Source organism: Stenella coeruleoalba, assembly GCF_951394435.1.
Source record: "Stenella coeruleoalba genome assembly, chromosome: 3".
Classification (NCBI taxonomy): Eukaryota; Metazoa; Chordata; class Mammalia; order Artiodactyla; family Delphinidae; genus Stenella; species Stenella coeruleoalba.
Window position 1 is genome coordinate 170,488,138 of NC_137148.1, and position 20,095 is coordinate 170,508,232.

General features: G+C 50.4%; 2 protein-coding genes across 2 annotated transcripts in view; one reads left to right on the forward strand and one right to left on the reverse strand.

The window, feature by feature from the left end:
- The window catches only part of TICAM1 (TIR domain containing adaptor molecule 1), a 113,329-nt gene that overhangs the window by 35,415 nt on the left and 57,819 nt on the right, over positions 1–20,095 (forward strand). The gene's annotated exons all lie outside the window — the stretch shown is intronic.
- FEM1A (fem-1 homolog A) lies at positions 487–5,002 on the reverse strand. The gene has a single exon (XM_079917819.1). It carries the CDS (start codon positions 4,312–4,314, stop codon positions 2,320–2,322), a length of 1,995 nt encoding a protein of 664 aa, XP_079773945.1. The 5' UTR covers positions 4,315–5,002; the 3' UTR covers positions 487–2,319.

Here is a 20,095-nt window from a genome sequence, read left to right on the forward strand (position 1 = left end):
GGTTGGGGCCCAGTGAAACCAGGAGTTGGAGAGACCACAGCATGGTCTCCCCACTGTCCCAGGAGCTAAGGACGCAGGGGAGATGACTGGTCTCAAGTATAGCTGGCTCAATCCTCCCCCCGCCTCCAAGGGGGCTCGAACCCTGCCTGGCACACAGTGGGCCCTCAGGAAACACTCAATGACCCACCACCAGGGCACTGCTGTTGGGGAGGGTTGACACTGTGAATGTGGGAGAAAACCAATTTAACCAGCGAGACGGCAGGACAAAGGGAGGGGTAGGGGCACATCAACTTCATGCACAGACCTCCTGGGCCAGAGGGTCCATGGGCTCCATTGGGGGTCTCTGCGAAGCAGGGCTGAGCTAGGGGCCTTCCTGTTTCCTGAGCCCTTCCTTGCCTTTCCTGAAGGTCAAGCCCTCTTTTCTGTGGCAACCCTCCTGAAAAGCAGGGCTTTTGACTAAGGCAGTGGGTTTTTTTTTTTCCCTGCAGTAATACATCTTCCTAATGCACTCTGACACAAAGCCCCAGGACACAAACCGAAACTCGGGTGGGAGCCATTAGCCTTTACGTGGACCTTCTACACCCGGTGGCACACTCTCCCTGCCTTCTCCCCCATCTAGCCTGTGCGGGACTGCCAGGCGGCCCCCTCCCCGTGTCATCCTTTTAACAACATCAGTAAGAGACTCGCAATGGACACTGCCTCGTTTCTTTATTCCGGCCTTTGGGAGGGACAGTGACAGCATCTCCCACCTTGACGGAAGGCGAAACCTGGTCTTTCCTTGTAAAGAAAGAATGTCCTAACTAACACTGCAAATCCAAACGAGACCTAGGTCCCTCGGTGGGGCGGGACATCCAGGGACCCGATGTGGCTTCTGGAGGCTTCTGTGTAGCTGCCTCTCGACAAGTCTGCGGGAGAGGCGCGGGGTGGGAACGACCTCTCTCCTGAGTCGGCGGGCAGCTGCTCCCGTCCTCTTCTGCTCTCCCAACATGCCAAGATCACTCTCCTGCTGGCAACCGGGGCGGATGGAGGATGCCCCCGAGGGAATCTCGCTGGGGCGGGTTCTCTGGCAGGGGCGCTGGACGCCCCGAAGGATGGCAGACCAAGACTTTGTACCACCTTAGTTGGCAACCCATTCCCAGCATCCAGCGTCTCATCTAGCTGACTTAGTGGCTTAACGGTGTACTTGGCATTGTCTCAGGGTCACCTGGATCCAGTTCCCCAAGCAGCTAAAAAATGGCTACAGCCACTTGGGTTGCTCGCCACACACCTGTGCCCTCCGGTGTGATTTGTGAGGCAGAAGTGACCTGCAGTTTTAACTTGGAAATTGTGAAAACCAAAGCCCAAACCAACCACGCTAGCTCTTGCTGGGTGGGAAGCGGCCGGCAGCCCTGCTCCTTCAGTGTTTGGCCGGCTCCTCGTTTGGAAAATTACTTCTTCTAGGGTGAACGGGAAGTCGGGCGGCCCAAGTAAAAGGCAAACGAGTGAAGTGTTCAGAAAGGTACCGTCACCCTCGTTTTGGGGACTGATAGGCCGGGATGGCCCCTCCCTCCGTCAACTCTTCACACAACGAAGCTCACTCCTCCTGCCGGCCGTGGCCATCTCAGGCACGACAAAACTCTCGCTGCGTCAAGTGAACTTAGCCCGACAAACCAAAATCTTACAAAAAAAAAAAAAAAGTATATGGCAGCAAAACCTCAGGACTCCTGAGCCACACCTGTAACCTGCCCGCTTAGTAAATAAACGGAACACCAAACCACAAAAGCTACGCAAAGGGCAGGCCGCCCCCCGCAGAGAGCCCGGCCCACAGCAGGGCGGAGGGAGCTGGTGCAAACGTGCTGTAGGGGGCGAGTCTCCCACTCCCCCTCCGCCCGGGGACCCCCAGTCCTAACACTGCACTGGGCGGCTGGGTCTATCCGGCCATGTAAGGGGCAGAGGCCTGACCCGACTCTCCGTTTCTTCTTGCATTTCTAGCAGGGGAGGATGGCGATGGCTTCAATCCCTCTGCCTCCGGGTCAGGAGACCCTCAGACCCTCAGAAACCCAGGCAGACAGGACTAAGGTGCGGGAGGTTGAGCGTCTTCTCCCTGTTGAGGATGGGCGCGCGCGCGCGGGCTCCTCGAGAAAGTCCTTTCTCCTAGCGCGTGATCCTGAAGGCTTCTAGCACCGACAGCTCGCTGACTCCTTTCCCCTCTCCCTGCGGAGGGGAGGGGGCCGTGGAGGCGGGAAAGCCCTTCCCCCCGTTCCAGCTACCGGAAGTGCTCCCCGACGGGGCGGGGACAGATGCAGGTCCCGCCCCTCCCAGGTTCTCCTCTGGGCCCTGTTAGTGCAGCTCGATGAAAGCCTCCAGCTCCTCGGGGATGAAGCCCTTGTAGGGGATCTTGTTCTTGTCCAGGGCGCGGGCCGCAAGGCACTGCAGGGTCACGTAGTTGAAAGGCTGAATGGTGCTCTTGGCTAGCAGCTTCTCGTCCAGCAGCTCGTAGGCTGTCTTCTTGAAGGCGTTGGTGGCGTCCATGTGGGCCCCCGCCTCGATCAGGGCGTTCATGATCCCCGGGCAGTTGTTCTGCGCCGCGATGTGCAGCGGGGTGTTGTTGTCAAAGTCCCGGCTGTCTGGGTCGGCCCCGCAGTCGAGCAGCACCTTGACCACCTGGAGGGAGGGGAACCTGCCCACCGGGTAGCGGCCCACGTTCGTGGTCTCCGCGTCCACGGCCATGTGCAGAGGGGTGAAGCCGTTCTTGCCGCGGGGGGCGCACTTGAGCAGCCGGTAGACCTTCTGGTGCTTCAGGTGCTCCTGGTCAGGCGTGCACTCCACTTTCTCCAGCAGGTAGAGCAGGTGGAGGATGATGGCCAGGGCCTTGGTGAACTGGGCCGAGTCCCCGGGCTCCTTGGGCAGCTGCAGAGCCCGCTCCACTTCCCGGACTCCTTTGCACAGCACCCCCATGAGGTCTGCAAAGCCGACTGGAGTGCCCAGGCTGCCCTTGGCCGAGCGGTCCTGGAGCACGTAGGAGAAAAGTTCGGCAAAGGAGAGGAAGCTGCTGGCGGTCATGGGGCTCAGAGGCTCGAGGTTGTTCTGCTGCATGTCTAGGGCGTACTTCCACAAGCGGATGCAGCGCTCGAAGTTGCCTGAGTCGGCGTACACCGCACCCCGGTACCGAATATAGTAGGAAGTGTCTGGGTGGGAGGGACCCAGGATGCGCTCTCGGATCAACAAGGCCTGCATGCGCATCTCATCCGGGTCGGTGATAAGCGCCTCCAATTCCTCGGCGGTGTTCACCTCCCTGGAATAGTCATAGGCGAGGACCAGCTGCGAGGGCTCGGGTTTGGGCAGATACGCGCCCCCCTGGTGACGAAGCTCCATGGCCCGTCTCCAGTGTTTCAGGGCCCCGAGCAGATCTCGCTTCTTATCCACGTAGGTGGCTCCCAGCAACTCCAAGGCTTCCACGGCGGCTTCCCGGCTGGTGGGGCAGCAGCTCTCGAACGATTCCTCACTCAGGGATTCCTCTGGGGAGGAGCTGCCGCAGCGGGCGCCCTGGGGCTGCGCGCACGCCACGCCGGCGGAGGGGCTTTCTCGGGCCAGCCCTGGCCTCGCTTCCTCCCCAGCGGGCTGCTCCTGGATGAGGTACTCCACGATGTTGGTGTGGCCCGTCACGCTGGCCGCCAGCAGCGGGGTCATGCCGTAGCCGTCCCGTTCCATGCGGGCGTTGCACCCGAGCAGCAGCTGCAGGATCTCCAGGCTGCCGGACTCGGCGCAGTCGTGCAGGGCCGTATTGCCTTTGGCGCTGCGCCGGTTTACCTGGGCGCCCTGCTCTAGCAGGTAGCGGGCGATCTCGCGGTGACCCTTGTAACAGGAGATCATGAGGCACGTGTGACCGTGCCGGTTGGCCACCTCCAGGTCGGCCTGGTGCTCGCCCACCAAGTAGCGCACCACCTCCAGGTGCCCGTCGAAGCAGGCGGCGCGCAGGGGCGTCGAGTTGGTGCGCGTGGTACGGTTCACCGAGGCCCCACGGCGCAGCAGGCTCCGCACCACGTCCAGGTGGCCGGCGGCCGAGGCGGCCCACAGCGGCGGAGCACCCTCGATGGTCTCGCCATCGAAGTGCACCGAGCCGCCCGCCTCCACGCTCGCGCCGCACCGGTCCACCAGGTACTCGACCACGTCCAAGTGGCCGTAACGGGCGGCGATGAGCAGCGGCGTCCCCCCGCTGGCCACCTCGCCCGTCAGCTCTTCCAGCTCCTCCCGGCTCCGGCCGCTGAGCAGCTTCTGAAGCAGCTGCAGCTTGCCGTCGCGGGCGGCGTTGTACACGGCGGTGTGGAGGTCCATGGTCCGGGCCTCCGCCAGGCCATGGGCCAGCCGCCGGGGTACTGGGGGACGGGGCGGGGGACAGCGGACTAGCGCCCGGAGGAACACGGGGCAACCTTCACCGTCTCCCCCGCCGCCATCTTAGGGGCTTCTGGGGCGGAACAAAATGGCTGCCGCGACCTGGTTCCATTGGAGGCTGGAAGGGTGCAGGGAAATGTAGTTCTCTAAGCCGGCACACTCCATGAAACAGAAAAGGAACGGTAAGGTATTAAAACTACAACTCCCAGAAGGCCGAGGGCCAGCGGCGGCGAAGTGGTATCACGATGCATGGCGGGAACGGCAGTTCCAATCACAGCCAATTGTGGCGGAAACTCCTCCCTCGAGGACTACCATTCCCGTCATGCAATGCTATCGCGATGGCTTGTGGGACCTGGCAAAGTTTGGCTACGTACTTCCTGTGGCTGTCACTGTACCAGAACCGACGGAAACGCAGACGCAGGCCAAAGGAGTACGTTCCGCAAAAGGCAGGGAGAGCGACTCGGAGCCAACCAGGAGCGAGAGCAAAGGCGAAGTCAGGCGAGTGGTCCGATTTGGGTTTCGCGAGGCCGAGCCGCTCACCGGCAGGGGGCGCTCGGGAGAGGCAGGAAAGTGGGGCGGGGTGGGGACGTTAGGAGAGCAGGGAGTACAGGTGGCCCTAAGGTTCAGTGTCCGGCGCTCGTTCACTTCTCATTCATTCGTTCATTCATTCACACACTCATATGTTTATTTGCTCACTCATTAATACCCTATTAAAAATTTAGTTTTCCTTCCTTCAACCCTCAACATCCTCAATACAAAATCTAAATTAATTTGCCTCAGCCCTTGGTCATTTGGCTGGGGAACTTCTCCAATATCATTGTGAGTAAACCTCTGGGGTTGGGGGCTTTGAGAATCTCAGTTACTTGCTCAAGGGCACAGGGCAAGTAAATGGCCTGGTCGGGATTTGAACCCAGGCAGAAGTGGCTATGTAATTTGCAGGGCCCAGTGCGATAGGAAAATGTAGAGCTCCTTGTCCAAAAGTGATGAAGAACTTCCCAACAAGGACAGCAGGGCATTAAACCAAGCGTGGGGCCCTTCTGAGCATGGGGTCCTGGGTGACTGCACACGTCGACACCTCCGTGAAGCCTGAGCCCCACCTCCAAAATCAGACCCTTACCCCCAACACTGTCTTGCCTCTAATTTGCTGCTGCCTGCTCCAGGGTTATTGAGGATTACTGGAAAGATGAAGGAGGTTGCTGTGTCCAGGAATGTTCGAGAAATGCATGGTGTTCTCTACCTCCCGACTTTTGTGTGTGCTGTTCCCTCTGCTTGGAATGCTGTTCCGTACCTTCTTCCCTTGGCTACATCTCGGGCCTTCTTCAGGCCTCAGCTGAGACTTCAGGTCTTCTTGGATGATTCCTTGACCTGGAGCTTACTGGGTGCCCTCCCTGGCACCACTGACGTTCTGCTTCGTGAATCTTAGAGAAATACTCTGTTCTAGTCAGTTCAGGGTGTTGTAACAAATACCACAGTCTGGGTGGCTATATTAGTCGGGATTCTCTGGAGAAACAGAACCCAGTAGGAGATAGGTAGACAGATAGATATGTTACTGAACTCAGGTTCAGCTGCTCGCCGTTCAAAAGCTAATACTCTAGTGGCAAATGTCAGTAGAAAGGAAAGATGCTTTATTCAGAAAAGCCAGCAATTTGGGGAGAAGGTGGACTCATGTCTGGAGACCAACTCCAGAGATTCTGCTCAGCCATGACAATTTTTAGAGGGAAAAAGGGAGAAATCTCAGTTAATCATTACGGTAGGATGTCAGCTTCTTTGTCCATTTTCCATTGTGTGCAGACTGCTGACTTCTCCTGATCTTATTTTGGATGGTGTCTTGCACGCGTGGTCCACCTGCCAATTTGCTATGGGGCAGCTGAGGTTAGAGAGTCAGTCATTCATTTTTTGTTGTTTTTTTAAGATAGATTTTATTCATTTTTAAAATTTTGTTTATTTTTGGCTGCGTTGGGTCTTTGTTGCTGCACATGGGCTTTCTCTAGTTGCAGCGAGCGGGGGGCTACTCTTCGTTGCGGTGCGTGGGCTTCTCATTGCGGTGGCTTCTCTTGTTGTGGATCACGGGCTCTAGGCGTGTGGGCTTCAGCAGTTGTGGCATGTGGGCTCAGTAGTTGTGGCTCGTGGGCTCTAGAGCGCAGGTTCAGTAGTTGTGGTGCACGGGCCTAGTTGCTCCGCGGCATGTGGGATCTTCCCGGACCAGGGCTGAAACCCGTGTCCCCAGCATTGGCAGGCGGATTCTTAACCACTGCGCCACTAGGGAAGCCCTAGTCAGTCATTCTTTAATCCTTCATTCTTACTCCTTCTAATCTAGGAAAGGAATCAACAGGTCAGGCAAGGCGTTATGTACACTTAGTAAAGCAAAAATCAGGAGTTAGAGTAAATGTTACCTAGTGATCTCATTTTTATGATTAAGGTTTAAAGGGAACAGAAATAGACAAACAGGAAAGGGGCCAAAGAGCTGCTTACAAATTCCCACTTGTCAGACATCATTCCATTTCTGTGGGATTAAGGGCAAAGGTCCATCTTCCGTAACTTCTTCATGCTGACATAGGACGCTGTGTTTTCAGAGTGAAAGATGTCGACATGGGTCTGCAGCATCACTTTGCTGACAATTTTAGTCTCCTGCTTACATATAGGGGCAGAGCAAGCTATAATTATTCTAATGCCCACACAGATATAGATTATTGTGAGCAATAATGTTAATCCCATTCTTTCATCGGACATTGAGTCTGTGACTCTAGTGTCCTAATCGTTAACTGCTTGAGCCCGCTGTTTTGTGACTCAGGGAGGCCTGGGAGACTTCAGCTTTTCCACAGACAAGAGGCAGGGGACATAAAGGGGCCTTTGTGTTTGGGGAGGGCCCTGCAGGGTTCTGCTCAGTTCCATATCTATCTATCTATCTATATGTATATATGTGTGTGTATATATATATATATATATATATTAGGAATTAACTCATGTGATTATGGCATCTGAGAAGTTCTATGATCTACCGTCTGTAATCTGGAGAACAAGCAAAGCTGGTGGTGTAATTCAGTCCAAGTCTGAAGGCCTGAGAACCAGGGGCTCTGATGTCTGAGGGCAGGAAATATGGATGTCCCAGCTCAAGAAAAAAGAGAATTCACCCTTCCTCCACCTTCTTGTTTTATTCAGGCCTTCAGTGGATTGGATGACGCCCACATTGGTGGGGCTGATCTTCTTTTTCTTAGTCTACTGAATCACATGCTAACCTCTTCCAGAAACACCCTCATAGACACACCCAGAAATAATGTTTTACCTGCTACCTGGGCATCTCTTAGCCCAGTCAAGTTGACACATAAAATTAACCATCACAGTGGCTTAAACAAACAAACGTTTATTTCTTACAGTTCTGGAGGCTGGAAGTTCAAGATCAGGGTGGCAGCATGATCAGGTTCTGATGAGGACTCTCTTCCTGGTTTGTAGACAGCTGTCTTCTCAACTGTGTCCTCACATGGAGGAGAGAGAAGGAAAGAGAGAGAGAGAGCTGTGCTCCCTTCATCCCTTTATAAGGGCATCAATCGCATCCTGAGGGCAGCACCGTCACAACCTCATCTAAACCTGATCATCTCCCAAGGCCCCAACTCCAAATACCATCCCGTTGAGGCTTACTGCTTCAACATATCGGGGTTTTTTTGGTGGGGAGGTGAAACATTCCATCTGTAACATACTTTAAAATGACTTCCTGAGATTCAGGGCTTGTTAATGGAATTCCTGAATTGTTGAACATAAAAGAGGGAGAATTGAGGGAGCTCCAAGGAGCGGGAGGGGTGGGGGGGGACAGACCCTCTCCCACAGGCTTGGTGGGGCAAGTTTCTTTTGGAAGCAGGGGGGCATGCCTGAATGTGGGGACCAGAGGCAAAGGCAACTGGGAATGCCCCTTGATTCACACATGGTGCTTTGAGGATTTGAACCCAGGCTGTCTGTGCCCATAGCCACAGCACTGTGGGTCCTGATGAACTTATATCCTTTACGTCATTGAGTGCACTTAGTTTTGACTGTTTCTGCTTGCATAAATGTTATGTATTCTCATCAAGAAATACAAGCAAAGGAGAAAGAAAAATCGTGAAAACCCTTCCTAGCGTCCTGCAGCCAGAGACAAAACCGTCACTGATCTACAAGCACTTCTTTCGTTTTGCATCTTTCTGGTCACAAATCTGAATTTCTTCCACTCTTACCTGCCACGGACTGTTGAAAAGAACACCTTCGATTAATAACAGCTCTTTCAGAGCTGTTATTATGAACAAACAAAAACCCACACCATGCTAAACATACGCATGGCTTTTAGTTAAATATGGTTCAGTTTTTTTTTGGTTCCTGAAACACAAAAGCATGGAAAAGTGATCATTTTGGGGATCAAGGAAATACAGGTATTATGCTACCTGCCTTTTGACAGTATAGCTTGAATATTTCCCATGGTACTCCCATGGTACTCAACAGGTACCATGTTTTAGATAGACAGTCTCCCATTAGTAGACATTTATTGCATGCCCACTAGGTACCAGGTACTGCTCTGGATACTAAAGCTACGATCGTGAACAAGAAAGACAAAATTCCCAACCGTGGCAGAGCTGACATTCTAATCACATTTTTTCCCTGATAGTATTTTTCATGGCTGTATAGTATTCCATGGTGTGGACTTGTGCCATGATTTATGTAGATAGACCCCATCTATTAAAACCTCCACTCTAGTGCACATGCTGGTAGCAAAATTTTTGTGTTTTCTTTATTTTTCTAGATTGGGGTAAAAGATACATAACATGAAATTAAGTGTACAGTTCCATGGCATTAAGTACATTCACATTGTTGGGCAACCATCCCCACCATCATCTCCAGAACTTTCTCATCTTCCCAGACTGAAACTCTGTCCCCATGAAACACTGACTTTCCATCCCCCTCCCCCAGCCCCTGTCCCCACATCTACTTCCTGTGTCTATGGATGTGACTCCTCTAGGGACCTCCTGTGAGTAGGATCAGACTGTATATGTCCTTCTGTGTCTGGCTTCTTTCACTGAGCATCATGTCCTCAAGGTTCATCCATACTGTAGTTTCTTTCCTCTTTAAGCCACTATAGTTGTGGATTTTCTGACACACAATGGGAATGTGTCCTAACCGGCCCAATCTTAGGAGGGAGAGCTGGGGAGAAGAAGGCCGGAATTGGAATGAGGTTGGGGATAATTGATAGGGCAAGATAGCAGAGGAATTTGGGAGGGGCATCAGAAAGTGGGAGGAGCTCCCCTTGCACTCATCTACCTTCCAGAGAAAAGACTGAGAACAGGATGTGGGGATGGAAATGGGGAGATTTTGGGACCCCCACGTCATGGAGTGTCCCCAGCTGTGCTCCGCTGCAAGCAGAGTAAAGACACACACTCACAGCAAGTTCTAATTTCACTCGCCCAGGCTCCCAACTTCGATTAATAACAGCTCTTTCAGGGGCAAAAATCAGCCATGCTGATTTATATTCTAAGCACTTACTACCTCAGTCCTGTTCAGAATTCTCCCCTCCAGGCTGTGCTGAAGCCGGCATGCCCTAGCTTATAAGGGCCAAATTTTCTAGATTTTTGACAACCAGAGATTAAGCCCAGCCAGTACTGAACACTAAATTATAGAGATTTAACACTTAACAGATCATAAAAAAACAAAGGTGATACGCAAATACTCATCACGTCCCAATTATTCACGCAAATACTCATCACGTCCTAATTATTCACTAAGCATTACTGTTATCTATGCTTTCGAGGTAACATGCCTATGAAGGTACATGGCGGAAATACCATATGATGGTGTGGACCTGCCCATCTCCTCCCAGTTTCCCACTCTGTGACGCCATCAGGTAGCTTGAAACCATCCTTGATGGGGTATCTGCATCCTCAGCAACCCTCCCCCCCAAGGCCCCCCGACCTTGCTCTGTTTTCTTCCCACAGCACATATCAGTTTGCAACCTGACTTCCTATATCACTGACGTGTTTACGGCCTTTATTCTCAGTGTGCTTGCTTACCATGTCAGCTCGGACAAGGCAGGGATTTTGGTCTGTCATGTTCACTGCTGTGTCCCAGTTTCTAGCAGCGCCCGGCACTCAGTAGGCTCTCAGTAAATATGGGGGATGTGAATAAAAGGGTCACTCCAGGAAGCGCATTTTAACCACAGTTCCACCCCGCCTAATTTTCCGTGGCCTGGGCACCATCCACCTTCTCCTCCTTCATTCTGATTTATTTCTGACGCCCCGCAGGCTTCTAGGGAGGCAGCCACGAGGAGACACGGTGGGGGCCGCTACTTGGGTAGCTCCACCCAGGCGGCGGCCCCCTCCCCAGACCCTCTGCATCTGGGGAGCCTGTTCTCCCAATGCCTGTCCCCTCGCCAGGCCCGGGAGGCTGCAAACGTCCGGCCCCCATGCGCCGGCACATCCCTGGGCCGCCCGCCAGGTGCGCATCGCGGGGCGCCAGCAGCTGCGGCGTTTCCCCTCCCGCGCAGCAGCCTAAACGCGGCAGCCGATGCGGGGCCACGGCGCAGCCACCTGCGCGCTATGGGCGCACCAAGAACCAAGGAGGCCACGGGGACCTCTAGGGCCGTGCCCAATCCCAGCTGGGGGGCTTTTCATCGTAGGGCGCTTTAAAATCTTTTTAATGAGAAAATATTTTAAACATTCAGGAAAATAGGGAAAATAATATGACAGACCCCCAAGATAGCAATGCCAAAGAGTAGGCATCCTCATTCATCCCATAAATATTTCATGAGGTTACCAGTGTGTCTGGCACTGTTTTAGGAGCTGGGGTAGAACTGGGAGAAAAATAGAGCAAACCCCCTTAACTCTGGAATCTGGTTCAAGGTGGGGTGGAGGGGAAGGCTGGTAAGAAATTAAATCAGTGTATTCATTTGCTAGGCCTGTGTTACAGGCTGAATTTTTGTGCCCCCCCCCCAATTTATTTGTGAAATCCTGCCCCCAAAGGTGATGATATCAGGAGGTGGGGTCTCTGGGAGGTGGTGAGGTCATGAGGGTGGAGCCCTTCCTAATGGGATTAGTGCCCTTATAAAGGGACTCCAGAGAGCTCCGTTGCCCCTTTGCCCAACGAGGACACAGCAAGAAGACGGCTGCCTATGAACCAGGAAGGGAGCCCTCAGTGGACCATGCCGGCACCCTGATTTTGGACTTCGCAGCCTCCAGGACTGTGAAAAATAGATTTCTGTTGTTTGTAAGCCCTTGGGTCTCTGGTATTTTGTTATAGCAGCCCAAACTGACTAAGACTTACTGGGTGGTTTAAGCAGCAGGTATTTATTGTATCACATTACGGAGGCTGGAAGTCCAAGGTCAAGGTGTTGGGGAGTTGGTTTCTCCTGAGGCCTCTCTCCTTCCTGCTCCTCCTCCTCCTCCTTCCTTGCTAGTTTAATAGGTGTTTGTGGCACTTTTGAAACATGGCCCCCACGTTCACTGACCCTTCTCTCATCGAGAGCCATGGTCTGTGTCTGCTACACTTGAATGTAGGTGGATGCGTGCCTGCTTCGATCTCTACGGTGAGGCAGAAGTGACGCTGGGATTTCTGAGGCTAGGACAGAAAAGGTCACCAGCTCCCCCTGGTTCTCTTGAGGTGCCCCATCTGGGAAGTCAGCCACCATGAAAGAAGTCAACTACCCAAAGACCATCATGCTGTAGGCACGTGTAGACCCTCTGGTCCACTGTCCCAGCTGAGCTCCACCTTCCGGCCCTCCCCTCCACGGTGTCCCCTAGGTGACTGAGGCCATCTAAGACCTTCCAGACCAGCCATCCACCTGACCCTACCCACAGGCCACAGAAGCTGAGTCTGCCCAGAGTCCTGACCTGAGACGTACAAAAATCCGTGAGATATACAAAAGTGATGGTTCTAAGCCTGTACGTTTTGGAATAGATTGATGCAGCAGCAGTAACTAGAACAGCGTTAAGTGTAGCTTGTGGCTTTAATTTGCGTGTGTATAATTACTGAGCAAATCACACAGTTCCCCTGAGAGTTTGTTTACTGTCTGCTCCCTCTCTGGGGCACTGCCTGTTCATCGGGGAATATGCCATAGTTGAGTTTCTAAGAAATAGCCTGGATATGTCTCCCCTCCCTGAAGGGACAGATAGATTGATTTTGTTTAGCACAGCCTGAGGTATTGGTATATGTCTTCATTTCATTCATTCAGCCATGCTGATTTATATTCTAAGCACTTACTACATGCTGCGCCATGTGCTGGAAGCTGGGATGCAGCAGTGAGCAAGAAACACAGCGTTCTCAGGAGCCAGGAATCTGGTGGAGGGAGAGAACTTAAGTCAGGGTGTGTAGTCAGGGATGCGGGAGCCCAGGGGACCCATAAATTGTGCCTGGCTGGGGAGGGAAGGAGGAAGTTGAGAGTGGCTTCATTCATGGACAGGGATTTTTCAGGTAGAGTGTTTGAATGGAGCAGTGTTTCAGATCACTCCAGTTGTCTATTTTGGCTTAACATACTACCCCAAGCTTAGTGACTGCTGGGACGGAATTGGGTCCTCCCCAAATTCTTACGTTGAAGCCCTAACCCCGCAATGTGACCGTATTTGCAGATACAGCCTTGGAAGTCACACAGTGTCACTTCCTCCCCATTCTCTTTGCTCGACGGAAGTCACTAAGTCTTGCCCACTCTAAGGGGAGAGAAGCAGACACCACCCTCTCAACGGAAGGGAATTAGTTGTGGGAGGGATGTCAATAAATTTGTAGGTATGTGTGTGGGTTTGTTTTTGTTTTTTGGTTGTGCCGGGTCTTAGTTGTGGCAGACGGGCTCCTTAGTTGCAGCTCGCTGGCTCTTTAGTTGTGGCATGCATGTGGGATCTAGTTCCCTGACCAGAGATTGAACCCGGGCCCCCTGCATAGGGGAGTCTTAACCACTGCGCCACCAAGGAAGTCCCTGTTGATATGTTTTAAAGTCACACACACACACACACACACACACACACACACACACACACACACACACACACGGTTGCAAAGATAAGACTGCAGGGTAGGCGCTGTGCATTCAGTGCCTCATTGAATCACCCCACATCCACAAGACAGCAATTCAGGTAATTTCTCCACCAAAGATGAGGGAACACTCCCTTCTCCTTAAAAGCCCTCAAATTAATCACACAATTGGTTCTTTTTTAACACAATGAATGAGAGATTCAGAGGTAAACACATCTGTCCAAAGGACATTTCAACAACGTCCTCTTAATTTTTCCCTCAAGACAAGACATTGCTGAGTAATAAACAGATGTCATCCGCACTACTTTCCTAGCTGTCTATGGTGAAGTGTCTTTTTTTTTTTAATTGCACAAGTCTTAACTGTAAAGACCACCCCCTGACATATTAAAGTGTATTACGTACATTTAGTATATTCACAATATTCTGCAGCTGTCATCTTTATCTAGTTTCAAAATATTTTCATCAGCCTCGAAGACAACCCCATCCCCATTAGCAGTCACTCCGCGCCCTCCTTCCCCAACCCCTGACAACCACGAATGCACTCTCTGTCCCTGTGGAGTTGCCTGCTTTGGACATTTCATGTAAATGGAATCACACACCATGTGGCCTTCTGTGTCTGGCTTCTCTCACTGAGCATCATGTTTTCAAAGTTCATCCACATTGTAGTGAGTGTCAGGGCTTCTCTCCTTTTCATGGCTGAGTAATGTTCTGCCATATAGATGGACCGCATTGTGTTTATCCAATCATCCATTGATGGACACTTGGGTCGTTTCCACCTTTTGTCTGTTGTGACTAGTGCTGCAATAAATATTCGTGTATAAGAATTTGAGTCCCTGGTTTCAGTTCTTTGGGTATAGAGGTAGGAGTGAAATTGTGGGCTCATATAGTAATTCTATGTTTAACTTTTGGAAACATCACCATACTGTTTTCCTGTGTCTGTGATTTTTTTTTTTAAAACAGCTTTACTAAGGTAAAATTCACTTACAAGAAACTAGACATAGGGCTTCCCTGGTGGTGCAGTGGTTGAGAGTCTGCCTGCCAATGCAGGGGACACGGGTTCGTGCCCCGGTCTGGGAAGATCCCACATGCTGCGGAGCGGCTGGGCCCGTGAGCCATGGCCGCTGAGCCTGCGTGTCCGGAAAAAAAAAAAAAAAAAAAAGGAAACTAGACATATTTAAAGCACACAATCCTGTCACCCAGAAATAAAGGCAGTTTTGCTTCTTCCTTCCAAAGAAAATACTGTTCACTGTAGGTTTTCATAGGTATCCTTTATTGGGTTGAGAAAATTCCCCTCTATTACTAGTTTCCTGAGACTTAAAAAAAATCAAGAATAGATGTTGGATTTTGTCAAATGCTTTTTCTTCACTTATTGAGATGATCATGTAGTTTTTCACTTAATTGTTCATATAATGAATTTCTTTGATTCGTTTTCTTTTTTAGAAAAAAAGATTTATTTATTATTTATTTATCTTTATGGCTGCATCGGGTCTTAGTTGCGGCATGTGGGATCTTCATTGAGGCATGTGGGATCTTTTGTTCTGGCACGCGGGCTCTTCTCTAGTTTGGCGCACAGGCTCCAGGGCGCATGGCCTCTGTAGCTTGCAGCTTGCAGGCTCTCTAGTTGAGGCTCGCGAGCTCAGTAGTTGTGGCACGCGGGCCTAGTTGCCCCGCAGCGTGTGGGATCATAGTTCACTGACCAGGGTTCGAACCTGCGTCCCCTGCATTGCAAGGCGGATTCTTTACCACCGGACCCAGGGAAGTCCCTACTTTGATTGGTTTTTCAAATGTTAAGCCAACCTCGCCTTGTTTGTAACTTTTTATTTTGGTATAATTTCAAACATATAGAAAAGCTGCAAGAAGAGGTGAAGTATTTTTGCATATTCTTTACTCAGATTCCTCAACTGTTTGCATTTCATCACATTTGCTTTATCATGCTCTCTCTTTCTCTCTCCCTATATAAACACTATTGTGTTCTATAGTCTAATTATATAGACTGTTGTCTATATAGTATATATTTTTGCATGTAACATATTGTAAGTGTATAAATATAATATCCATAATATTCATATTATATAATACATAATATTTTATAACATAACTTGACAAAATATAATAATGTATTATAAATACTATGTTACATGTTATGTATACATATTATACATAATAATATATAAAATAATATATAATGTATAAATATATTATATCTTCATGTAACATATAAAGTAAAAAAATATATACAAAATGTACATGTAATGTTTCCTGGACAATTTGAAGAAATAAGTTGGAGTCTTGGCAAGCTTTACTCTGACGTCTGTCAAATATCCCTTCTCTGCCCTGAAGAGCATATTCTGTGTAACCTGTCGGGTCACTGTTAGTTAATAAGTCTCACCTTTTCGAGCCCTGTTAACCATTTCCACCTCAGAGCTTTCTCCATCCCCTTGGTTGGCTAGATACATGTCTGGGAAACCTGGGGTGACGTGGAGGCCCCTGGGACCACCTCTTCACCGTGCCCTGTCCCTTCTACTTTGCTTTGCACGTGTGCCTGGTGTGTGCTGTTTCCGTCTGTCCCTCCCTCCCTCACTGGGCTGGGGCTGGGCCGAAGAGAGGGAGCTCTGAGCGTACCCAGGGGTGTGAACACTGACCACCCACGTGGCTATCTGCTTGGGTCTGGGCCTGGGCACCGGCTGGGTTCCCGGGATCCAGAAAGGCAGAGATGGAAGGGGACAGATTCCAGAGCCAGATGTGGGTTGGGGGAGGAAACTCAGCCATCTCCTTGTGATGCTGCCTGCCTGTTGTCATGGAAACCCAAGCCATTCTCTTTTGAAGGACCCATTAAGGTGCAGGATATAATCAACGGTGTCTCTGGCAGACCCCCACGCTCCCTGGTGGGAGGCGACCACCATTTGAACAGCAGCTCCTGGATGATGAAGCATCTGAGTTCTGCCCTCACCATCTGTTTCCAGCACTGGCTGGAGACAATGCACTGTGTGACCATAAGTCTCTGCTCCTGTCAGCACTTTAGCATCCTCCCCTGTGGAAATGACAGAGGGACACGTCACAACTGCCATGTTGTCTCTGCGTACCAAACTATGATAGGGGTGTAAGGTAGCGGTTCAACATGCACATCCTGGCCACAGAGTGCTCAAATTCAGCTCCTGACTCTGCCACCCACTAGCTGTGCAACCTTGAACAACTTGCTTGACCTCTCTGGACCCCAGTTTTCTCTCCTATAAAATGAGGTATAACGATGGTACCTACCTTATAGGAGGTAATGTAGCTAAAGCTATCCAAACAGTGTCTGGATAAAGAAAATGTAGGATATTCGTGCAATGGAATATTATTCAGCCATGAAAAAGGAACAAAGCACTGACAGGCTACAACGTGGAGGAACCTTGAAAGCATTATGTTCAGTGAAAGAAACCACACACAATGGGATGCGTGGTGTATGATGCCATTTATATGAAAATTCCAGAATAGACAAATCCAGAGAAACAGAAAACAGACTGATGGTTGCTGGGGGCTGTGGGAAGAGGGAAATGGGGAGTGACTGTTTAATGGGAATGGGGTTCCTTTTGGGGTGATGGAATGTTCTGGAAGTAGGTAGTGGCGATGGTTCTGGACCTTTGTGAATGTACTAAGTGCCACTGAATTGTCCCTTTAAAATGGTTGAAATACAAATTTTATGTTATGCGTATTTGCTTTATAAAATTTCAAGTTTTTTTGATGGTGTGATACAGACAGTGACACTCAGATCGAAGAAAGACAAAACTCTTTATGTTACTTGGAGCTCCAAACTAGAGGATACAGGGCTTGCACTGGACAGGGTAACAGCAAGCTGGAACTGTAGTGCGGTTAGCTAGGTTTCCCAGGCTTCCTGGGATTGGCTAATTTGAATAATTTCTTGGGTTCCAAGACCATGGGGCTGTCCCTAGTTGCCTGGTTCCTGGCCCTGGGGCAATCAAAGCAGGTGTGTGGTGGCCCTTAAGTATGAGAGCTGATAAGGGAAGTGGTCCAGGTGTGGACTTAGGCAGTTTCTCAAGAGGAACTGATCAGCCTCTGTCCAGGGCCTCAGAAATGGGTCCCTCCCTCCCTTCCTTCTTTCCTTCCATCTTTCTTCCCTCCCTTCCTCCCTCTCTTCCTTTCTTCCTTCCTTCCTTCTCATTTATCTATCAATCCATTATTTATCCACCTTTATACTTTTGTCATCATCATTTCCTGAGCACTTACTGTCTGTGGTGCCATGCACATACATACACCATCTCCTTGATCTTTACAACAGCCTGAAGAGAGAGGCCATAATCACCCCACTTTACAGACAGGGAAACTGAGGCTGAGAGAGGAGAAGCACTTGACCAATGTCCCTGCTCAGCATCCTTCACCTCCCTGCCCCACTGCCCATCACAGAATAGAAATTATTTTAGCATCCACCTTCCTGGTGCCCAAAACATTGCATGTGGGTCTCTAACCCTCACCATCCTACAAAGACTTATTATGATGCCAAGAAACAGGCACCAAGGTTGGCTAATTGTTATTATTTTTAATTTATTTTTTGGCTGCATTGGGTCTTCATTGCTGCGTGTGGGCTCTCTCTGGTTACAAAGAGCAGGGGCTACTCCTCGTTGTGGCGTGCGGGCTTCTCAATGCGGTGGCTTCTCTTGTGGAGCACGGGCTCTAGGTGCACAGGCTTCAGTAGTTGCAGCACGAAGGCTTAGTAGTTGCGGCATGCAGGCTCTAGAGCACGCAGGCTTTAGTAGTTATGGCACGTGGGCTCAGTAGTTGTGGCTCACGGGCTCTAGAGCGCAGGCTCAGTAGTTGTGGCGCATGAGCTTAGTTGCTCTGCAGCACGTGGGGTCTTCCCGGACCAGGATCGAACCCATCCCCTGCGTTGGCAGGCGGATTTTTAATCACTGCACCACCAGGGAAGCCCAAAGTTGACTAATTTTAACTTTCAACCCAGATAGTGCCTCAAAGGCACAATCTCATATGCCCCCCATGATCCTCTGAGGCATTTCATTCCTGTAGTGGATAACTCCATATTTCAAATCCCCTGTCTTCTCACAAGTGCTTTTACCTTTTGGAACTGTGTTGCTGCCACTGTGGGCTGGATTGTCTGTTTTATTTGTTCCGTCCTTGTCTGTCTCTCCAGGGTCTTGAAGCAGCCGCCAGGACATGGGTGTGTTTTAGGTAACTCTTCCCACTAGCTCTGCCATGTTACCCATTCGTACGCCTTCCCTCTTCAAGAGCTTACAACTCTATTTTGAAATATGAGCCTGGATATACAGGCTTGTAGGAGGTCTCAGGTGGAAACTGGCTTGGAAAACGTGAGCAACATTGGGTGGATTTACAACTGTTTGAGATATCTGTGGCAGAGATTGCCAGCTGTCCTCAAAACTGTTCTTCCCTTCTTTCTCACAGCACTAGAACCCCCAAATTTTATCTGAGCATATCTGGTGGTGTAAAAGATAGACAGTATTTTAACAAATGGCGCAGCACACCATGGGGATGAATGTGACACACTAAGGATAGCAGAGCAACAGTATAGAAGGAGTCCAGGTCCTGCCATCATGGAGCTCCATACCAGCCCTGAACTGCGTACACTCAGTTTTGTGACATAAAATAAATGTATTACATTTTTTTTACTTAAAGAAGTTGAGCTGGGGGGACTTCCCTGGTGGTGCAGTGGTTAAGACTCCGCACTCCCAATGCAGGGGGCCCGGGTTTGTTTCCTGGTTAGGGAACTAGATCCCACATGCATGCTACAACTAAGAGTTTGCATGCCACAACTAAGCAGCCCGGAAGCCACAACTAAGGAGCCCAACTGCCATAACTAAGGAGCCTGGGAGCCACAACTGGCACAATCAAAAAAAAAAAAACAGGAGTTGGATGTTTCATATAGTAAAATGCATAGACCTTAAGTGTACAGATCAATGATTTTTGACAATTGTAGACACCCATATAGTCGCTACCCTAATTAAGATGGATAATGTTTTCAGAACCCTAAACAGTTCCCACGGACCCCTTTCTAGTTGATTCCTACCCTCCCCCAGGGGCACCCAAAATTCTGATTTCTATCAACATAGATTAGTTTTGCCAGTTTTTGTTTGTTTGTTTGTTTGCCACACCGCATGGCTTACGGGATCTTAGTTCCCTGGCCGGGGATCCAACCCGTGCCCCCCTGCAGTGGAAGTGCGGAGTCCTAACCACAGGACCGCCAGGGAATTCCCAGGGAATTCCCTGCTGGTTCTTAAATGCCGTATAAATGGAATCATGCAGTATGTATCCTTTCGTGTCCAACTTCTTTTGTTCAGCATGACCTTCAGTCATCTAGGCTGCCGCTTGTATCATCAGTTTGTTCCCTTCTTTTTTTTTCTTGCCCATAGTGTGGATATACCAGTTTGTTTATCCATTTGCCAGTTAGTTTTTGGCTATTCCCAACAAAGCTGTTGTGACTGTTTTTGTAAAATTTGCTCTGTGGAAATAGATATTCTTTTCCCTTCTGTGTAGATCCAGGCATAGAACTGCTGAGTCAAAGGGAAGAAAATAGGGACTTCCCTGGTGGCACAGTGGTTAAGAATACACCTTCCGGGCTTCCCTGGTGGCGCAGTGGTTGAGAGTCTGCCTGCCGATGCAGGGGACACGGGTTCGTGCCCCGGTCCGGGAAGATCCCACATGCCGTGGAGTGGCTGGGCCCGTGAGCCATGGCCGCTGAGCCTGTGCGTCCGGAGTCTGTGCTCCGCAGCAGGAGAGGCCACAA